We start from the raw sequence: 23,803 nt of genomic DNA, 5'->3' as shown, positions 1-23,803 counted from the left end.
CATTCCAAATTGGAGCCTCTTAATGTCCGGTTTCACAGGCTTGGCCAGAAAACCTGGGACAAACTTGCTTCAGACGATGACGACCTTTGCACCCGAACTAGAACTCTCACTACTGAACATGCTCGTGACCATTATTGGTGGAAGAGACTGGAGCCTGGGATCAATTGCGATCCTCCTAGGCCCAGATTCATTTCATCTGATTGATTTCATTATAGATTCATTTTGCAATTAAATTGTAATTTCATTTAAACATTACTTCATCACCTTAAAAAAAAAAAAAAAAAAAAAACCACCTTCAGTAACCATCATACCCTACTCAAACAACATAATGGTGACAGTCACTCAATCAACGTAATGGTGACAGTCGATTGGTGTCCTTTTGCTTGGCATGAACCAAAAAACCTTTCCTATTCCTTCCTGTCTCTTCCTGTCTCGAAATAACTCTACTACTATCTAATGTCGCATGAGGGTCTGCCCCTCTCTTTTATTCTTTCCCTGTACTTCATTTTCCCCCCCTTTTTCCCTTCTCCTTTCCCATCCCAGGTACCTGCCCTCGGGCTATAAACTGGATTGTATCCAGGGGTACTTATCCTTTCCCCATATTCCCCACTTCCCTGTCTCATCGTACTGGTACTGGTACTCCCCTCCTCACTCCAGTGTTGCAAGTGGGAAAAATATAAATGTATCCAAAAACGTATCCAATTAATATCCAAAATGTATCTCATATATATTCTCTTAGAAAATGCGTTTTAGTTAATGAGGTTGTGGATGAGAAAAGTATTTTTAATTGATTAAAATTCTTTCATTCTTACCCCGTTGCTAGACATCTTACAGCTGACAGCAAAGTTGCTACCTGCTGCCTGGTGATGGTGATTGTAAAGTGACGTACCCTATAAATTTGGGGCGAAGCTTATATTATGGTTTAGATGTTCAAAATATATTATATTTATTAATGGTTTGTATGAACAAAAATATATTGAATTTGCACTGGTACACTAACACTGCCCAATACGATGATATGAAACCCTATACTAAAAAAATAAACAAATACAAACTTCCGTCGTTTGCCTATAGGCTACAGCTACATAAGCTTCACTGTTTATCCTTACTTGAATACATTTTGGGCAGAGTTTATCATCGAATTACTAGGCTCCCATTGATAGCAATGAACTCCCCCCCCCCCCCCCCCGTTGCCTTTGCTTAATAACAGTCCATTTACTGATTCGGTATTCAACCTATCTCTTATGTCTGTCTTTATTACTTTGACGGGAGAAAATATTCTCTCCACTACAAGAGAAGAATAAGGCAGAACTAAAAGACAATACATAAAATTTGACAGATTTGGGAACAAAAGTGTTCAATCACCACTTTTAAGGGGTTACTGGAAGTAGTCAATATTATTGTTCTTTTATGAAAAGTAAGTGACCGCCATCCAATATTGCACTCATTGTATTGTGATTCACGAATAAGCTGAATATAAGCCCCAAGACTCAGTAGTAGGTTTTGCTAGAGTGTGGACGTGTTGTGTTGAGCTCTGCTATTCATGCCCTGAGTCATGTTTTAGCTTTTTGTTTCACGCCTAGAATATCATTGAAAAGATATTGGTTAGTCTTATGGCGAAACATAAGTGATAAGAAACAGTACACCATGTCTGCTTCTAACTATATCTGTTTCAAATGTAATGAAACGGATGGAGATCGGAAAAAAATTGATAGCATGTGAATGCAAAAAATATCATAAGAGATGTGTGCACATAGTGACAACCATCAGTGATATTGTCCTGGATAGCCTAGATTGGTTATACGTCCACTGCGTACGTGATGCCAAACAAACCAATTTAGTAATATCAAAATTAAAGGAAGATGCTAACATGATAAATCTGGCCCTGAACGAACAAGATGCGAAAATAGATGACTTGGAAAACAAACTTGCGAACCTTGTCGCAGACTCAGCAAATTCCACCCAGATCACCGACCTCACTGAGAAAGTCAACATTCTTGCCATGAATATGGAATCAATTAAAGCAGCACTTCAAACATTGATAGACCCAAAACTGGAGAAACCGACATTTGCTGACAAAGTTAAGGAAAAAAATCTGTTGATAATTAAATCAACCAATACAACAACTAAAATTATTGAAAGAAAACGTGAGGTTGAGCAAGACCTTAAAGACATTCCTATACTTAACGCCAGGTCAACTACGAATGGAAATGTTGTTGTAAACTTTGCAAATAATATGATCAGAGAAGAGGCAGCAAATAAAATTCAGACATTGGTGGCTGACACCGAAACGAGAAAAATCGGAAAACTAAAACCCAAAATAATGATAAGCAATGTATACAATGATGAAGATAATGTAGTAAATGCTTTGATTCAAAGAAATCACTGCCTGCACCAAATCCAAAATATAGAAGATAAGATAAGTGTAGTCCTGAGGAAAAATGCCTGGGGGGGGGGGGGGCGACCACCCACCATGTGCTGAAATGTGATCCTGAAGTTCGGAGGGCTATTCATGATAATGGAGACAAAGTTTCGTTATGATGGGGTATCTATAACATGCGTGATAGGTACCACGTGATCACCTGCTACCACTGTCAGAGGTACGGACATTTTGAAAAAGATTGCAAGTCTAAGAATGAAGATAGAGTCTACAAGCAATGTTCAGGGAGACACTCCACCAGCGAGTGTAATTCGGAAGTGTCAAAGTGTATAAACTGCGCAAAGTTAAAACGACCAAGTGACCATACAGGAAATTCTAGAGACTGCAATGCTTTTGACTTGGAATTGAAAAGACTAGCGGAAAATACTGATCATGGCTACTAGGGATGTCATAAACTGTGGCTATGTAAATATACAATCTGTAGGTAATAAGACTGTTCAAATTTGAGAATTGAAAAATGAGAAATATTTAGATATACTAGCATTATCTGAAACATGGCAAAATAACTTTGACAAGACAAAGATCACTGAAATGACGCGCCCCCCACACATGCCTTCTTTCACATACCGAGAGAAGGTAGGTCTGGTGGGGACTCTTTATTCATAAAAGTTACTCAAATCTCAAAATGTTGAAAAGAATTAGTGTAACAAGCTTTGAATATATAGAAATAAGATTTACGCCAAAAACTAGAAGGATATCCTTTGTAACAATCTATAAACCACCTAGAACAAACTCTAGTATCTTTTTTGAAGAATTCGGTGCTCTCATTGAGATAGTTATCATGGAAAAAAACGAATTAGTTATCTGTGGAGACTTAAATTTTTGGATGGATGATGCATCAAATCCTGACGCTTTGGCATTTAGTGAGTTACTAGAATCATATCGACTATTGAATAATGTCGACTGCATAACTGCTTTAACTGGTTATACGCTAAACTTAATTATAAGTGATGACATGAATAATATTGTATCTGATATAAAAGTCGAAGAGAAATGTACTATCTCCCCGGTACACAAACTTATTACGTTTATTCTACCTCTACAGAAACATGCATTAGTAAAGAAAATAAACTTTAGACATAAATCAAATTTTTCTCCTACCTTATTTATTGAAGAAGTTACAAAGAAAATAAATGATGCTATCAACATTCCCTGTGATCATGATGACCACCGTCTGTTAGGAACCAAGTGTGCTAACTGTCTTATGACCACATACAATAAAGTGAGTAAAAGTGAATATGATACCACGTGCCCACCGATGGAAAAGACTATAACCCTAAAGGACCAATCTCCTTGCCTCGAAGCAGCAACAGACATAAATAAGTTATATCGTCTCCTGAATGGTATAATGGGAACTGTAAAAGAAAAGAAGCTACCTGATGGATACAGTGACCAGGAACTAGCAAATAATTTTCTAATAATCTTTAAAAACAAAATTGAAAACATAACCAGATCATTTGTAAATAATCAACATCAGATTAATGATACACCAGGCACACAGACAAAATTGATACGATTTAACAACATAACACAAGATGACATCACCAGAATTATCAAGAGAGCAAAGAAAACAAACTGCACGATCGATCCTATGCCAATATCTGAAGTAATTGGAGAGAGACTTTTCTAGTCTAGCCAAAATAATGAGAATAGCAAATGCAAGCATTGATGAATGTAAGTTTCCTAAATCTGAGAAAATGGCTATAGTCACACCAGTTCTGAAAAATGCACTGGACTACCAGGAATTAAGCTCATATAGACCTATTTCAAATCTATCCTTTGTCTCAAAAGTGCTTGAATATGTAATTCTTGAACAACTAGTCAGCCACTTACAAGTAATAGAAGCTTTGCCTGACAACCAATCTGCCTACAGAAAACTATACTCTACGGAGACAGCCATCTGCTCTGTTGTAAATGATATGCTCGAAATGGTGGATGAAAATAAATATGGTATTTTAATATTGCTCGATCTCGTGCTGCTTTTGATACAGTTGTGCATGAACTGCTACTAAATGATCTATGGTCCATCGGCGTTGAAGATCAAGCTTTCGAATACCTAAAAGACTACTTGGTTGGGAGAAATTACTGTGAAAAATTGGAAACTCTTATTCATCATATGAACCCTTAAACAGAGGGGTACCCCAGGGAGTGTACTTGGCCCAATCTTATTCTGCATCTATACTATTGGTCTATCGAAAATGCTACAAAGGCATGGCGTGAAGTTTAAACTATTTGCAGATGACACAGATTTACTTCTCCATAAATGATATACATGACACTACTGAAACTCTAAACCGAATCCTTGATAGTGTTAGAGAATGGATGACATTTAAACAACTAAAATTAAAAGAGAATAAAACTGAATTCCTGGTGGTGGGCAAGAGAAACAGAGTGAGAAACTTAGGTGATATTCAAATGAACATATATAATGACTCGGTGCCGATATCTAGTAAAGTTCGAGATTTAGGTGTATTTCTTGACTGTAACCTGTCTCTAAATGCCCAAATAAATAATTTAATAAAAAGTGCTGGTTATCATCTAAAAAATGTTGCGTTTATAAAAAAGTACCTGGACGAAAATTCTGTTAGGAAACTTGTGATAAACTGTGTTATTACTAGGATTGACTACTGCAACTCTATCTACTATAATTTACCAAAAGTCCAACTTAAGAAATTACAAAACATAATAAACAGAGGAGCAAGACTGACAAAAGGTGTCCCACCTAGAGAAAGAATCACCCCTATACTAATTGATTTACACTGGCTGCCGATTAAAGCGAGAATTGAATTTAAAATAATTAAGAGAATTGCTACATATTGCGCAGCCAACAAATCGTGTCGACACGAGAATAGTTACAGATGGTTTCAAACTGTTGGAACCTAGATTTATGTCTACTTTAGGCTCCAGAGCCTTTAAATATGCGGCCCCGAGACTATATAATAAGCTCCCACGAAACATTCGAATGATTGAAGACATTGAGGCTTTCAAGAGGAAACTGAAGACTTTCTTATTTCATGAGTCTTTTGACAGTGACGATTTAACAGTAAATGAACAATATGTGACTTGAAAAGATAAATACTGTGAACGAACATGGTAAAACGACAGTGGAGGTCCTGTAGCGAGTGGGGTTCCCCTGCTGTATAAGACCGGAAAAGCATCCATCAAAGTAAAAGTAAAGTAAAGACTTGTTCACCCGTCCCTCCCCCCCCCCAAAAAAAAAAAAAACCTAAATATTGTTAGAAACCAAAAATAAATTATAGAGGTACGAGTTGCAAAAGAAATGGGAAGCAAAACTGTTTCCTTACAAGAAAGGGTCTGCCATCGCAAAAATGCCTTCAAACCTATCTCCAAAAATTCGCAAATAATGAAAAAAGTCATCATTTAACTTGACCTGACTCTTTTTGAAAACTTAAATCCTCTTTCTACTACTATTTATATAAAATCTCACTATTTTCCGTATGTTAGAAAAAAACACTTTGAATTTTCTTAAAAAAAAATAATTATAAAAACAAGATAAAATTTTTAAAAGGTTAAAAAAGACAAAACCATTTAAAATGACACCATTCTTGATACTTTTGCAGGCCATTTTATACGGATTAGTGGAGATTGTGATTTAGTCATTTTTAGCTTTAATGAGAAATCTTGTATTGTTGATAAAAGGATGTAAAGTTAAGACAGTCTATCAAAAGATTAGAAGGAATATCTATATTATTTCGTTTGACAACGTCATTGATGATTTTAATGTATACAAATGTAAAGGTTTATGGAAATGCTGAAAACGACGTACAAACAAAGCTTTCACTAGTGAAGAAAAGAGTCATTTTAAATGGTATTTTAACTTAAAATATTAGAACTTGATATAAATATATATATATATATATATATATATATATATATATATATATATATATATATATATATATATATATATATATATATATCTCCAATCACGTGCTCTTCATCATATAAGTGAGTTTATCCAAACGATGATGATGATAAAGACGAAAACGATAATCACTATCATATGCCATACTGAAAGTAAAAAAAAAAATTCTCCGGCGATATATTGAAACCCCAGAGTCACAAGATCACAAAGTCAACAACAGAACAGTGTCTCCGGAGAGTAATCAGACATCTGTCAATTATGTTTCTCAGGCAACATTCTCCATAAGAAAATGTACATAAAGAGAGAGAGAGAGAGAGAGAGAGAGAGAGAGAGAGAGAGAGAGAGAGAGAGAATGTCTGTCCTCGTGATATTAAAACTTTTATTTACAAAATCATCATCATCTCTTCCTACGCCTATTGACGCAAAGGGCCTCGGTTAGAGTTCGCTAGTCATCTCTATCTTGAGCTTTTAAGTCAATAGTTATCTATTCATCATCTCCTACTTCACACTTCATAGTCCTCAACCATGTATGCCTGGGTCTTCCAACTCTTCTAGTGCTTTGTGGGGCCCAGTTGAACGTTTGATGAACTAATCTATCTTGGGGAGTGCAAAGAGTAAATTATTGTGAAGTGTACAAGAATTATTGAAACCCTGTGTACAATATATAGCCGTTAGACTTCTTAGCTTCCTGTGAGATGTACAGGAATTAGTGAAGCCAACTGTACAATGTACAGCTGTCAGATGTTTCCTTAAGCTTCCAGTGAAGTGTGCAGGAATTATTGATGCCAACTGTACAATGTACAGCTGTCAGACGTCTCCTTAAGCTTCTCGTGAAGTGTACAGGGGTTAATGAAGCCAACTGTACAATGTACAGGTGTCAGACGTCTCCTTAAGCTTTCTGTGAACTATACAGGAATCAATGAAGTCAACTGTACAATGTACAGCCATCAGACGTCTCCTTATGCTTCACCTGAAGTGTACAGGAATTATTGAAGCCAACTCTATAATGTACAGCCATCAGAGGTCTCCTTAAGCGTTTCGTGAAGTGTACAGGAATTATTAAAGCCAACTGTACAATGTACAGCCGCCAGACGTCTCCTTAAGCTTCCCGTGAAGTGTACATGAATTAATGAAGCCAACTGTACAATGTACAGCCATTAGACGTCTCTTTTGCTTCCCGTGAAGTGCACAGGGATTATTGAAACCCACTGTACACAGTACATGGATTATTGAAGCTAACTGTATAATGTACAGCCGTTAGGCGTCTCCTTAGCTTCTCGTAAAGGGTACAAGAATTGTCGGGACCGCATACCATGTTGAGGTTGAGTAATCCCTCAACACCCAGATGAATCCTTTGATCATCGGGATCCATAAAAAACACCGATCAATATTAATATACTACAGGTGGAGAAGTTAGTATAAATATTTATTAACCCATTTCTACATACGAGAGTCGTTCCACCCTGTATTCTCCCTTATAGGGAATCTAAATATTAATTTTGACGGAGGTCTCAGTGATTGCCTGGGAGAGGAATCACAGATATGTGTCTTTCCTATTTCCTTTCTAGCTTACTATCCTAAGCTATTAATTACAATAGTAAGTATTACTATTAAATGTATGCATTTATATCAATGATATAAACAATTGAATACTCATCAAATCCTTTTCCTTTTCAGGAGGAGCCAATGGTGACATGTGCAGTTGTGTTCTGCAACCACAAGAGTAAGGACTTTAGTGGGCATACAATGTGCAGGTCTCATGCGCCCTGCTGCATCGTATCTGAATCCCTGAGGTACTGGGACCCGAAGGGTTGCTCCAACTGCTCGACCTTGCTGACCAATGGCTTTGGAGAAGTCATCCCTGCCTTCACAGAGGCTAGGGATATAGCAAGGGAAACCCTTCGTAGGTGGGTAAGAGGGTTCCAAAAGAACTCTCCGGGACGTTACCTGCCCAACGAATCTCTTAGGCGCCTTCTGTTCCCTAAGGCTCAACCTAGTGCGGTAGTGCCCCAGGAACAGGTCCAGCCTCCCTTCATCCAACTGAAGATCGAAGTGGACATTCACAAGGCACTTGAAGGGATGGACATCCACCAAGAACGGATGTCGGAGGTGTCTACCGACACTGAACAGGACCTACTGCAAGAAGGCCCTGAAGAAAACGTGGTTCAACCACTAACGGAGGAAGAAGCATCCTTTTCGACGGTGACTGAGGACCGTGACGGCATATCAACCTATGCCGTCAACCTCTTCAGCCCCAACTCCCCAACCGACTATGTACGTCGACAGGAGCGAGGCGCTCCTATCGTCAATCCAGCAGATGTTGGAAGTGTTCCGGAAGGAACAAGAGGAGATGAAGCAAGACATCAAACAGACGAAGAGAGAGGTACAAGAAGGGAAGCGTCCAGGGACTTCAGGGGCTCTACTAAACCCCTTAAAGTATCAGACCTCCCTCACTGCTCCGAAACCAACCCCTGGAGGTATACGGAGTACATGCCCATGATGAATGGGAAGCTATTCATCTCCGAGAAGTTGGGGGCCAAGCCACTTGAAGATATTGAATTCTGGCCCAGCTTTTCAGCCTACCCAGATTGTTACGTGAGACTGCGAGATGAACTTGCATCCCGTGAGGAGACCGTACCAAAGGAAGTCATTGTCTTCAAACATGACAAGGCACAGGCCATCCTTACCAAGACCCTGAAAGGATCCGGATACACCAACTCCAAAGTCTCGGCACTGAGCAAGAGGCATCCAACCTATATTCCTCCTTCCTCCAGAGCTTTCCCCTTTTGGAGAAAGCCCTCGACTGTGTCATTAAAGCTGTCGAAGAGGGCAAACCCTGCCCAATCCTAGAGGAATGTAAGCCATTATCTCTAGCTATGCCTACCTGCGAGGAGAAGTGGAAAGAGGTACATCTAACCTTCTCCGTCTCGAAGTTGGATCTGCAGATAGCAGGCCAACAGTTCAACGATTAACCCTACAAAGTTGCCAGATCATCTCTTGAGAAGGGAACAGGAGACGAAAGAAAGACTTGCCGCCTCCCTGTCTCATCAGAACTGCTTAGAAATGTGTGCAGGCCTACATAACGCCCCAGACATGTACATGGTCTTAGCCAAGTCTCACATGGGTACCCTTGTGAAGGACTTGTATGCTTTTGTCAGGTCAAGGAGGACCTGTAGAGAGCATGTGTTCCGCCGCAGCAATGTTGAAACACGAACCCAGAAAACTGATTTCATCATGTATCTGGGGCAAAGACCTTTTCCCACAGGAAGTGGTCCAAGAAGTCATTGCCAAAGCCGCCACGGAGAATAGGAACCTTTTCTAATAGTGGGGCATGTCTTTAAAGAGGAAGTCTTCCTCAGATGGAGGTCCCCAGCCTAAGAACAAGAAGGCAAGAAGACCCCTTAGACGTGCACATCTTCCGGCCGTGGCCATGGCCACGGTGCCTCAAATGGTAGCCCAGCCTCAAACCACTTTCCAGATGGTTCCTCAACAGCTGGTAGCACAGTCACCTGCATTTAACCCCGGCTTTGAGAGGCACTCGACCACCTTTCAGCCCTACAAAGGTAGAGGCCCAAGAAGACGTTCCTTCGGAAACCCCCCAAGGGGCAGAGGAGGACGCAGTCACTCTTCCTTACTTCCTCGTCTATGGCTTTGATCTAACTGGTTTTATCCCTTAATTAGCGAATTTAAAGTGTCAATAATTGACAGAAACAATTGTGATTTCCTCTATTCATTTCTTGTGGCTGCTCCTCTCTCTCGGAGCAACTTGCTTAGACCCTCGATTTTAGTGACAAAAAAAAAAAAAAATACACACAAACAATTAGTTATCCCATTTACAAATAATTAAATCGCTTTATAGATATATACCATTTTGATAAATGTATAGTTTACGTTAATTTCATAATAGAATTTGAATTATAACTTTTTTAAATAGTAAATCACATAGAAAGTTAATATATCGATATATTACAGAATTATTTTGATTGGTACTGCGCGTACAATTTTCTCCCCTCCTCACTCCAGTGTTGCAAGTGGGAAAAATATAAATGTATCCAAAAACGTATCCAATTAATATCCAAAATGTATCTCATATATATTCTCTTAGAAAATGCGTTTTAGTTAATGAGGTTGTGGACGAGAAAAGTATTTTTAATTGATTAAAATTCTTTCATTCTTACCCCGTTGCTAGACATCTTACAGCTGACAGCAAAGTTGCTACCTGCTGCCTGGTGATGGTGATTGTAAAGTGACGTACCCTATAAATTTGGGGCGAAGCTTATATTATGGTTTAGATGTTCAAAATATATTATATTTATTAATGGTTTGTATGAACAAAAATATATTGAATTTGCACTGGTACACTAACACTGCACAATACGATGATATGAAACCCTATACTAAAAAAATAAACAAATACAAACTTCCGTCGTTTGCCTATAGGCTACAGCTACATAAGCTTCACTGTTTATCCTTACTTGAATACATTTTGGGCAGAGTTTATCATCGAATTACTAGGCTCCCATTGATAGCAATGAACTGCCCCCCCCCCCCCCCCGTTGCCTTTGCTTAATAACAGTCCATTTACTGATTCGGTCTTCAACCTATCTCTTATGTATGTCTTTATTACTTTGACGGGAGAAAATATTCTCTCCACTACAAGAGAAGAATAAGGCAGAACTAAAAGACAATACATAAAATTTGACAGATTTGGGAACAAAAGTGTTCCATCACCACTTTTAAGGGGTTACTGGAAGTAGTCAATATTATTGTTTTTTTATGAAAAGTAAGTGACCGCCATCCAGTATTGCACTCATTGTATTGTGATTCACGAATAAGCTGAATATAAGCCCCAAGACTCAGTAGTAGGTTTTACTAGAGTGTGGACGTGTTGTGTTGAGCTCTGCTATTCATGTCCTGAGTCATGTTTTAGGTTTTCGTTTCACGCCTAGAATATCATTGAAAAGATATTGGTTAGTCTTATGGCGAAACATAAGTGATAAGAAACAGTACACCATGTCTGCTTCTAACTATATCTGTTTCAAATGTAATGAAACGGATGGAGATCGGAAAAAAATTGATAGCATGTGAATGCAAAAAACTATCATAAGAGATGTGTGCACATAGTGACAACCATCAGTGATATTTTCCTGGATAGCCTAGATTGGTTATACGTCCACTGCGTACGTGATGCCAAACAAACCAATTTAGTAATATCAAAATTAAAGGAAGATGCTAACATGATAAATCTGGCCCTGAACGAACAAGATGCGAAAATAGATGACTTGGAAAACAAACTTGCGAACCTTGTCGCAGACTCAGCAAATTCCACCCAGATCACCGACCTCACTGAGAAAGTCAACATTCTTGCCATGAATATGGAATCAATTAAAGCAGCACTTCAAACATTGATAGACCCAAAACTGGAGAAACCGACATTTGCTGACAAAGTTAAGGAAAAAAATCTGTTGATAATTAAATCAACCAATACAACAACTAAAATTATTGAAAGAAAACGTGAGGTTGAGCAAGACCTTAAAGACATTCCTATACTTAACGCCAGGTCAACTACGAATGGAAATGTTGTTGTAAACTTTGCAAATAATATGATCAGAGAAGAGGCAGCAAATAAAATTCAGACATTGGTGGCTGACACCGAAACGAGAAAAATCGGAAAACTAAAACCCAAAATAATGATAAGCAATGTATACAATGATGAAAATAATGTAGTAAATGCTTTGATTCAAAGAAATCACTGCCTGCACCAAATCCAAAATATAGAAGATAAGATAAGTGTAGTCCTGAGGAAAAATGCCTGGGGGGGGGGGCGACCACCCACCATGTGCTGAAATGTGATCCTGAAGTTCGGAGGGCTATTCATGATAATGGAGACAAAGTTTCGTTATGATGGGGTATCTATAACATGCGTGATAGGTACCACGTGATCACCTGCTATCACTGTCAGAGGTACGGACATTTTGAAAAAGATTGCAAGTCTAAGAATGAAGATAGAGTCTACAAGCAATGTTCAGGGAGACACTCCACCAGCGAGTGTAATTCGGAAGTGTCAAAGTGTATAAACTGCGCAAAGTTAAACCGACCAAGTGACCATACAGGAAATTCTAGAGACTGCAATGCTTTTGACTTGGAATTGAAAAGACTAGCGGAAAATACTGATCATGGCTACTAGGGATGTCATAAACTGTGGCTATGTAAATATACAATCTGTAGGTAATAAGACTGTTCAAATTTGAGAATTGAAAAATGAGAAATATTTAGATATACTAGTAATATCTGAAACATGGCAAAATAACTTTGACAAGACAAAGATCACTGAAATGACGCGCCCCCCACACATGCCTTCTTTCACATACCGAGAGAAGGTAGGTCTGGTGGGGGTGTCTGACTCTTTATTCATAAAAGTTACTCAAATCTCAAAATGTTGAAAAGAATTAGTGTAACAAGCTTTGAATATATAGAAATAAAATTTACGCCAAAAACTAGAAGGATATCCTTTGTAACAATCTATAAACCACCTAGAACAAATTCTAGTATCTTTTTTTGAAGAATTCGGTGCTCTCATTGAGATAGTTATCATGGAAAAAAACGAATTAGTTATCTGTGGAGACTTAAATTTTTGGATGGATGATGCATCAAATCCTGACGCTTTGGCATTTAGTGAGTTACTAGAATCATATCGACTATTGAATAATGTCGACTGCACAACTACTTCAACTGGTTATACGCTAAACTTAATTATAAGTGACGACATGAATAATATTGTATCTGATATAAAAGTCGAAGAGAAGTGTACTATCTCCCCGGTACACAAACTTATTACGCTTATTCTACCTCTACAGAAACATGCATTAGTAAAGAAAATAAACTTTAGACATAAATCAAATTTTTCTCCTACCTTATTTATTGAAGAAGTTACAAAGAAAATAAATGATGCTATCAACATTCCCTGTGATCATGATGACCACCGTCTGTTAGGAACTAAGTGTGCTAACTGTCTTATGACCACTTACAATAAAGTGAGTAAAAGTGAATATGATACCACGTGCCCACCGATGGAAAAGACTATAACCCTAAAGGACCAATCTCCTTGGTTTGATGGAGAGACTTTGGTAAAAAAAAAAAAAAAAAAAAAAAAAAAAAGAGGGAAAAAATACGTAAAGAAAGAAAGTGGGATAGGTTAAAAACTGAAAGTACTTGGGTAGAATACAAAACTGCTGCGTGTCAATATAACTACCTACTAAGAAGGAAAAAGAGTGAATACTACAAGAGAAAGATCCTCGAAGCAGCAACAGACATAAATAAGTTATATCGTCTCCTGAATGGTATAATGGGAAATGTAAAAGAAAAGAAGCTACCTGATGGATACAGTGACCAGGAACTAGCAAATAATTTTCTAATCTTTAAAAACAAAATTGAAAACATAACCAGATCATTTGTAAATACTCAACATCAGATTAATGATACACCAGGCACACAGACAAAATTGATACGCTTTAACAACATAACACAAGATGACATCACCAGAATTATCAAGAGAGCAAAGAAAACCAACTGTGCGATCGATCCTATGCCAATATCTGAAGTAATTGGAGGGAGAGACATTTCTAGTCTAGCCGAAATAATATGGAGAATAGCAAATGTAAGCATTGATGAATGTAAGTTTCCTAAATCTGAGAAAATGGCTATAGTCACACCATTTCTGAAAAATGCACTGGACTACCAGGAATTAAGCTCATATAGCCCTATTTCAAATCTATCCTTTGTCTCAAAAGTGCTTGAATATGTAATTCTTGAACAACTAGTCAGCCACTTAGAAGTAATAGAAGCTTTGCCTGACAACCAATCTGCCTACAGAAAACTATACTCTACGGAGACAGCCATCTGCTCTGTTGTAAATGATATGCTAGAAATGATGGATGAAAATAAATATGGTATTTTAATATTGCTCGATCTCGTGCTGTTTTTGATACAGTTGTGCATGAACTGCTACTAAATGATCTACGGTCCATCGGCGTTGAAGATCAAGCTTTCGAATACCTAAAAGATTACTTGGTTGGGAGAAATTACTGTGTAAAAATTGGAAACTCTTATTCATCATATGAACCCTTAAACAGAGGGGTACCCCAGGGAGTGTACTTGGCCCAATCTTATTCTGCATTTATACTATTGGTCTATCGAAAATGCTACAAAGGCATGGCGTGAAATTTAAACTATTTGCAGATGACACACAGATTTACTTCTCCATAAATGATATACATGACACTACTGAAACTCTAAACCGAATCCTTGACAGTGTTAGAGAATGGATGACATATAAACAACTAAAATTAAAAGAGAATAAAACTGAATTCCTGGCGGTGGGCAAGAGTAACAGTGTGAGAAACTTAGGTGATATTCAAATGAACATATATAATGACACGGTGCCGATATCTAGTAAAGTTCGAGATTTAGGTGTATTTCTTGACTGTAACCTGTCTCTAAATAGAGGGTTATAAACATTGAGTTATATACATTGTTCATCATTTATTCTTAATATGTTTCATGTTCATTTGAGTTATATACATTGTTCATCATTTATTCTAAATATGTTTTATGTTCATTTCAGATTGACCGTGGTCATTGTTCAATAATAAAGACATTTGAATAAATGGACCAAGCTCTTATTTATGACCACAGCCAGAGATGGATTCAGGATAACAGATATTGTGAATGACTAAATCCTAAGAACTAATCAAAATGCCAGCAGTAGGATGTCCAATACCAGGCTGTGATTACGTCACGGACGACCTTGAGGCCGCCATCGTAGCTGCACTCATAACTGCTCACTGCACCACACATGCTCCTGGACAAGCTGCCAAAGTAGACAGAGTTAAAAGACCCACAATATCGACAGCGGGAACAAGTGAAGAATGGGCATATTTTCAATCATGATGGTCTGACTATGTAGACGCAACTAAAATTGAGGACCGTGATCGTGTGGTACATGTTCTAGAATGCTGCGAAGAACAACTTCGAAAAGACTTAACACGATCAGCTGGTGGCAGTCTTACTAACAAGACTGAAGTAGAAGTGATGGGAACAATAAAAAAACTGGCAGTTCGAGAGGAAAACACCATGGTAGCTCGAGTGACTCTACACAACATGCGTTAAGACCGTGATGAGCCTGTACGACGTTTCTGTGCACGACTTATAGGACAGGCTAGTGTTTGCAAATTCCTGATAAAATGTCCAGGATGCAACGTTGATGTAAATTATACTGACACAATAGTGAGAGACGTATTAGCACACGGCATATATGACCCTGAAATACAATTAGATCTACTTGGTGATAAGAATCAGGACATGTCATTGGAAGAAGTTGCACAGTTTGTCGAAGCTAAAGAATCTGGTAAACGATCTGCCTCCCGACTATTAGACTCTCATGAGGTCCAAGCAGCGGCCAGTAGTTCATACAGAAAGGCAAAACAAACCGCTGTCAAAGATAAAAACGAAGTTTGCTCACACTGCGGCAAGAAAGGACATGGTAAAAACACTCCTGCATGTGCAAGAAAATCAGAATGTCTAGCTTACGGTCATAGATGTGAACACTGCAACCGAGAAAATCACTTCGAGAGTGTTTGCCGTAGTAAGCGCAAACCAAAAGTGAAACCCAGTGCTCACAATGCCAATGACTACGAGAATGCGGTGTTCAACACCTTGTGCAGTGTATCATCAATCTCTAAACGACACACCAACAAGACATTGGCTTTGGACCACCATCTGTATGACAACTTATCTGATACTTGGATAAAGAGACCTTCCAAATTTCAACCTTTCATAAATCTGACAATCAGAACGTCACCTAAGGATTACGAAGCCTTTGGTTTCCACCTTCAAGCTGGTACACATGCTGTTCGTATATCTGCAATGGCAGACACTGGATGCCAAAGCTGTCTCGCAGGTATCAAGGTCATCCACAAACTTGGCCTCAAGCAAAGTGACCTCATTCCTGTAACTATGAAAATGCACGCTGCAAATAACAGAGGCATCAAAATCCTCGGTGCCACAATCCTTTGTATATCAGGAACAGATGAGCAGGGGAACCTTGTTGAGACTAGACAAATGACATATGTCACCGACAACTCGGATAAGCTCTTCATCAGTAGGGAAGCCTGCATCGCCCTTGGCATGATATCGGATAGTTTTCCGACTATTGGTGAAATCTATGACACACAATCGGAAACTCCGGATGCCACCAACAATGGAGTAGGAAGCATTAGTGGACTAGCGAATCAGTGTGACTGCCCAAAACGTCAACTACCACCTCTGCCGCCTACAGAATTACCGTTCAGTGCAACCGAGTCCAACCGGTCTAAACTAAAGGACTACCTCTTGAAGTACTACGAATCAAGTACATTCAACGTATGTGACCACCAACCGTTACCACTAATGGATGGACCCCCAATGAAGCTGATGATCGATCCGAATGCTGATCCTGTTGCTCGTCACACACCAGTGCCAGTGCCGTTACACTGGCAAGAGGAAGTTAAAGCTGGACTTGACCAGGACGTCCGCCTTGGTGTCCTTGAACCTGTCCCAATCGGAGAACCAGTAACTTGGTGCCATCGGATGGTTGTATGTGCTAAGAAAAATGGCACACCCCGACGAACAGTTGATTTTCAGCCTCTCAATGTACACGCTAAGAAAGAAACGCATCATACGCCTTCTCCATTTCACCAAGCAAGGTCAGTACCACAAGGAAAAAAGAAAACCCTCTTTGATGCCTGGAACGGATACCACAGTGTACCGATTCAAGAATCTGACCGTCACTTAACTACGTTTATCACTCCTTGGGGACGCTATCGTTATAAAACAGCCCCTCAAGGGTATATTGCTTCTGGCGACGGATATACTCGACGGTATGATGAAATAGTTGCCGAGATACCCAACAAAACTAAATGTGTCGACGATGTTCTTCTTTGGTCTGACTCAATAGAGGAGAGTTTTTTCCAAGCTGTACAATGGCTCGACATATGTGGAAGACACGGCATAACACTCAACCCTGACAAATTTCGTTTTGCAGAAGACACAGCTGAATTCGCTGGATTCGAAATAACCCCAGACACAGTTCGCCCATGTGCAAGATATCTTAGTGCAATTATGGACTTTCCAACCCCAAGAAATATCACCGATGTCAGATCTTGGTTTGGTTTAGTAAACCAAGTATCGTATGCTTTCAGCATGACCGACAAAATGCTACCATTCAGACAGTTATTGAAACCAGGAACACCATTCACCTGGAATGACAATATTAATGCACTCTTTGAGGAGTCTAAAACTGCCATTATCAATGAAATTGAAGAAGGCGTGCAAATCTTTGACAAGACAAAACCTACCTGTCTCGCCACCGATTGGTCAAAATCAGGAATTGGATTCTGGCTGTTCCAGAAACATTGCGACTGTCCAGACTACCGACCGTTTTGTTGTCGCACTGGTTGGAAGATCACACTTGTCGGAAGTAGGTTCACACATGCAGCTGAGTCTCGATATGCACCAGTTGAAGGTGAAGCGTTGGCAGTCGTCAATGCTCTTGATAAGGCAAGATACTTTGTTCTTGGCTGTGAAGATCTTGTGGTCGCAGTTGACCATAAACCCCTGTTGAAAATATTTGGTGACAGATCATTGGAGGACATATCAAATTCACATCTCAGAAACTTGAAGGAAAAGTCCCTCCGCTATCGATTTCGCATGATTCATATCCCAGGGGCCAAGCATCTCGCTGCAGATGGAGTATCGCGCCACCCAACTGGAAAATCTGAAAAGCTATCGTTTGAAGATGACATTGCATCAGTTGACAGTGTACCTTCCGTGAGAAATGTTCCCCTACACAAATTGCCATCAGCATATTCTGTTTCCACTGACAATGATATTGATACTTGTATCACCGCATCAGCAGTATGCTCACTTGACTCACTTAACGTGAGAGCAGTCACCTGGGACAGAGTTCGCACTGCCACAAGTAGTGACGATAACATGCATGAACTGCTCAGCCTTATAGAATGCTGAGTACCAGAGTCTCGCTAAGAGTTTCCTGTACATCTCCGAGAGTATTTTCAATTCCGCGAGCATCTCTACACTGTTGATGGTGTGATACTATACAAGGAGCGTATAGTTATTCCTCCAGCCCTTCGTCAGGAAATTCTCACATCTCTTCATTCAGCACATCAAGGAATTACCTCTATGGTATCGTGAGCAGAGTCATCTGTGTTTTGGCCAGGGATAACACCCGCTATAACAGCACTTCAAGCTGGATGCAACCACTGCAATCGCATCGCGCCTTCGAATCCTAGTGCTCCGCCTACACCCCTTTTATCTCCAGACTACCCGTTCCAATGTGTTTGTGCAGATTACTTTCACTACCGAGGAGTTGGATATTTAGTTATAGTTGATCGATACTCGAATTGGCCCATAGTTGAACGATCTTCGAACGGTGCAGAGGGTCTTATAACTTCACTACGCCGAACATTTGTGACATTTGGGATTCCGGATGAATTGACATCTGATGGTGGACCTGAATTTACAGCGACGGCAACTAGGCAGTTTTTAAAGGACTGGGGAGTCCATCACCGCCTTTCCTCTGTGGCCTTCCCACATAGTAATTGCAGAGCCGAAATAGGCGTCAAAACTGTCAAGCGTCTTATAGCGGACAACACGGGCAGTAACAGTGATCTCAACACTGATGAATTCCAACGTGCGATGCTCCAATACAGGAACACACCTGACAGAGATACCAAGTTATCTCCTGCAATATGTGTATTTGGTCGTCCCATCAGAGACTTCATACCTGTCCCGCCCGGCAGGTACCGTCCCCACGACACGTGGAAGGAAACACTCGATGCAAGAGAGGAGGCCCTAAGACATCGGCACCTTAATCAGGGAGAGCGCTTATCAGAGCACACTAAGAGACTACCCCCACTGTCCGTAGGTGACCGGGTTTGCATCCAAAATCAAACAGGAAATCACCCCCTGAAATGGGACAAAACCGGTGTCATCATAGAAGTCCGCCAATTCGACCAATACGTCGTCAGAGTTGATGGCTCTGGTAGGGTCACGCTAAGGAACCGGAAGTTTTTGAGACAATACGTGCCTGTCAGGAGTATTCCAGAAGTTCGTACAATTAGAGATGACTATAATCGGAATCAGATTGTACCTATTGCCAATCCTTCGACCACTAAAACGTCTGAGACCATTGCGAAGGACACCATTCCGACAACCCAAAATCCGGATACACATGGTACTCTTCCATTGACCACTTTGCCGTTACCAAGTGGTACTACCCCTAACATTCATTTTGATGTTGCTGCTCCGGAATGCTATCCCAACGACCTCGGTAACACTGCGAATCATCAAGCAGAGATTCCGCCTCCCAATGATAGCACAAACTCTCCATCGCAGTTAACTCCTGCCGTGCCAAATTTGGAGCAACGCAAGTCCAGTCGTACCCGTCGACCGCCAGCATGGCACTGTGATTTCGAGATGAACTAGCTATAGTGTCATCATGATCAACACATGACAATAATTGTTTTTCAAGTTTCCGTTCCTTCACATGCTAACAGGAGTTTAGTGTTCATGAACCTATAATTTGGACGTTTAATTGCCACCCAATGTTTTGACATCAGTTTTAAACCGACCTCCACGAGAGACATTTTAAAAGGCCGTTTAAAAACTTGGGGGGGAGATAGAGGGTTATAAACATTGAGTTATATACATTGTTCATCATTTATTCTTAATATGTTTTATGTTCATTTGAGTTATATACATTGTTCATCATTTATTCTAAATATGTTTTATGTTCATTTCAGATTGACCGTGGTCATTGTTCAATAATAAAGACATTTGAATAAATGGACAAAGCTCTTATTTACTAAATGCCCAAATAAATAATGTGATAAAAAGTGCTGGTTATCATCTAAAAAATATTGCGTTTATAAAAAAGTACCTGGACGAAAATTCTGTTAAGAAACTTGTGATAAACTGTGTTATTACTAGGATTGACTACTGCAACTCTATCTACTACAATTTACCTAAAGTCCAACTTAAGAAATTACAAAACATAATAAACAGAGGAGCAAGACTGATAAAAGGTGTCCCACCTAGAGAAAGGATCACCCCTATACTAATTGATTTCCACTGGCTGCCGATTAAAGCGAGAATTGAATTTAAAATACTGAAGAGAATTGCTACATATTGCGCAGCCAACAAATCGTGTCGACACGAGAATAGTTACTGATGGTTTCAAACTGTTGGAACCTAGATTTATGTCTACTTTAGGCTCCAGGGCCTTTAAATATGCGGCCCCGAGACTATATAATAAGCTCCCACGAAACATTCGAATGATTGAAGACATTGAGGCTTTCAAGAGGAAACTGAAGACTTTCTTATTTCATGAGTCTTTTGACAGTGACGATTTAACAGTAAATGAACAATATGTGACTTGAAAAGATAAATACTGTGAACGAACATGGTAAAACGACAGTGGAGGTCCTGTAGAGAGTGGGGTTCCCCTGCTGTATGAGACCGGAAAAGCAGCCATCAAAGTAAAAGTAAAGTAAAGTAAAGACGTGTTCACTCCTCCCTCCCACCTCCCCAAACCTAAATATACGAATTACGGTCATTTCGCCCACAAGTCAATTCGCCCACAAGTCAATTTGCCCACAAATAAGAGTCAATTTGCCCACATATAAGAGTCAATTCGCCCACATATAAGAGTCAACATAGAGTACATGTAAGATTAAGAAAGTGGTGAAATAAAAAACTTTTGTTAACAAATAGCTGCATGCATATATGCAAGATTCAGAGAGCAGTTACAAAAAATTAAAAATAAAGTTTTATCAAAACACAGTTAAATAAATGTATCACTATTCAGAAAGTATTTTTTTTTATTAAAAGACAGTTACATACATGTAATATTCAGATAGTGACATAGAATTGAAGAAACTTTTATTAAAATATAGTTACATATATGCAAAATTAAAATAGTGCTAAAGTATATATATATATATATATATATATATATATATATATATATATATATATATATATATATATGTATGTATATATATACATACATGCATGTCCTTATATATACATACATACATGCATGTCCTTATATATACAGTACATACATACATGTATGTCCATATATATACATACATACAGCGTGGGCGAAATGACTTAACAGTGTGGGCGAAATGACTATACAGTGTGGGCGAAATAACTCCATAGTGTGGCGAAATGGTATGTGGTCGAAATGACCGGATACCAAATATACATATGCTACAGAAGACTGCCCCACTCTTCAGTGTTGAGGTCAGAATAATGAAAATTTTAAACCTCTTTTAAGAAGTTTTGTGAAAATAGCTTGTAAGACACTTATGCAATGGCAGACCCCTTGCTGTTCATAAGGATAAGGATAGGGAAGTGGGGAATATGGGGAAAGGACGAGTGCCCCTGGATACAATCCAGTTTATAGCCATAAGGTAGGTACTCGGGATGGGAAAAAATGAGGAATAAGGGAGAAAGAGAAGTACAGGAGAAGAATAAAAGAGAGGGGCAGACCTTATTGATATGTTGTCAATAATTGGATAAAAGTCCCTAACATCGCAAGGGTCTGCCCCTCTTTTATTCTTCTCCTGTACTTCTCTTTCTCCCTTTTTCCTTATTCTTTCCCATCCCGAGTACCTGCCTTCGGGCTATAAACTGGATGGTATTCAAGTGTACTCTAACTTTCCCCCATATTCCCCACTTCCCTATTCTTATCCTTATTGGCAGAAAGGGTCTGCCATCGCAAAAATGCCTTCAAACCTATCTTTAAAAAATCAAATAAAGAAGTGTCATCATTTAACTTGACCTGACTCTTTTTGAAAACTTAAATCCTCTTTCTATCACTATTTATGTAAAATCTCACTATTTTCCGTATGTTAGAAAAAAACACTTTGAATTTTCTTAAAAAAAATTAATTATAAAAACAAGATGAAATTTTTAAAAGGTTAAAAAGGACAAAACCATTTAAAATGACACCATTCTTGATACTTTTGCAGGCCATTTTATACGGGTTAGTGGAGATTGTGATTTAGTCATTTTTAGCTTTAATGAGAAATCTTGTATTGTTGATAAAATGATGTAAAGTTAAGACAGTCTATCAAAAGATTAGAAGGAATATCTATATTATTTTGTTTGACAACGTCATTGATGATTTTAATGTATACAAATGTAAAGGTTTATGGAAATGATGAAAACGACGTACAAACAAAGCTTTCACTAGTGAAGAAAAGAGTAATTTTAAATGGTATTTTAACTTAAATTATTAGAACTTGATATATATATATATATATATATATATATATATATATATATATATATATATATGTGTGTGTATGTATGTATGTATATATATATATATATATATATATATATATATATATATATATATATATATATATATATATATATACAGCCAATCACGTGCTCTTCATCATATAAGGAAGTTTATCCAAACGATGATGATGATAAGGACGAAAACGAATAATCACTATCATATGCCATACAGAAAGTTTAAAAAAAAAAAAAATTCTCCGGTGATATATTGAAACCCCAGAGTCACGAAGTCAATAACAGAACAGTGTTTCCGGAGAGTAATCAGACATCTGTCAATTATGTTTCTCAGGCAACCTTCTCCATAGGAAAATGTACATAGAGAGAGAGAGAGAGAGAGAGAGAGAGAGAGAGAGAGAGAGAGAGAGAGAGAGAGAGAGAGAGAATGTCCTCGTGATATTAAAACTTTTATTTACAAAATCATCATCATCTCTTCCTACGCCTATTGACGCAAAGGGCCTCGGTTAGATTTCGTTATTCATCTCTATCTTGAGCTTTGAAATCAATAGTTATCTATTCATCATCTCCTACTTCACACTTCATAGTCTTCAACCATGTATGCCTGGGTCTTCCAACTCTTCTAGTGCTTTGTGGGGCTCAGTTGAATGTTTGGTGAACTAATCTCTCTTGGGGAGTGCAAAGAGTAGATTATTATGAAGTGTACAGGAATTATTGAAACCCTCAGTACAATATACAGCTGTTAGACTTCTTGGCTTCCTGTGAAATGTACAGGAATTATTGAAGCCAACTGTACAATGTACAGCTGTCAGATGTCTCCTTAAGCTTCCCGTGAAGTGTGCATGAATTATTGATGCCAACTATACAATGTACAGCTGTCAGACGTCTCTTTAAGCTTCTCGTGAAGTGTACAGGGGTTAATAAAGCCAACTGTACAATGTACAGGTGTCAGACGTCTCCTTAACCTTCCCGTGAACTATACAGGAGTCAATGAAGCCAACTGTACAATGTACAGCCATCAGACGTCTCCTTATGCTTCACCTGAAGTGTACAGGAATTATTGAAGCCAACTGTATAATGTACAGCCA

At 38.8% G+C, this 23,803-nt stretch overlaps 1 protein-coding gene across 2 annotated transcripts in view; it reads left to right on the top strand.

The window, feature by feature from the left end:
• The window catches only part of LOC137628728 (uncharacterized), a 597,116-nt gene that overhangs the window by 546,079 nt on the left and 27,234 nt on the right, over nucleotides 1-23,803 (top strand). Inside the window, exon 5 of one of the 2 annotated variants that reach the window (XM_068359921.1) lies at nucleotides 14,950-15,164. The exons of the other annotated variant lie outside the window; for it this stretch is intronic. Within the exon in view, the coding sequence (XP_068216022.1) occupies nucleotides 14,950-14,954 (5 nt within the window). The 3' untranslated portion in view covers nucleotides 14,955-15,164. Of the gene's footprint in view, nucleotides 1-14,949; nucleotides 15,165-23,803 lie in introns of those variants that run through there. 2 annotated transcript variants of the gene reach the window in all.

The sequence above is a fragment of the Palaemon carinicauda genome, chromosome 2 (genome assembly GCF_036898095.1).
Source record: "Palaemon carinicauda isolate YSFRI2023 chromosome 2, ASM3689809v2, whole genome shotgun sequence".
NCBI lineage: Eukaryota > Metazoa > Arthropoda > Malacostraca > Decapoda > Palaemonidae > Palaemon > Palaemon carinicauda.
Note: the sequence above shows the minus strand (reverse complement) of the source record. Positions and strands in the feature narration are given on the sequence as shown.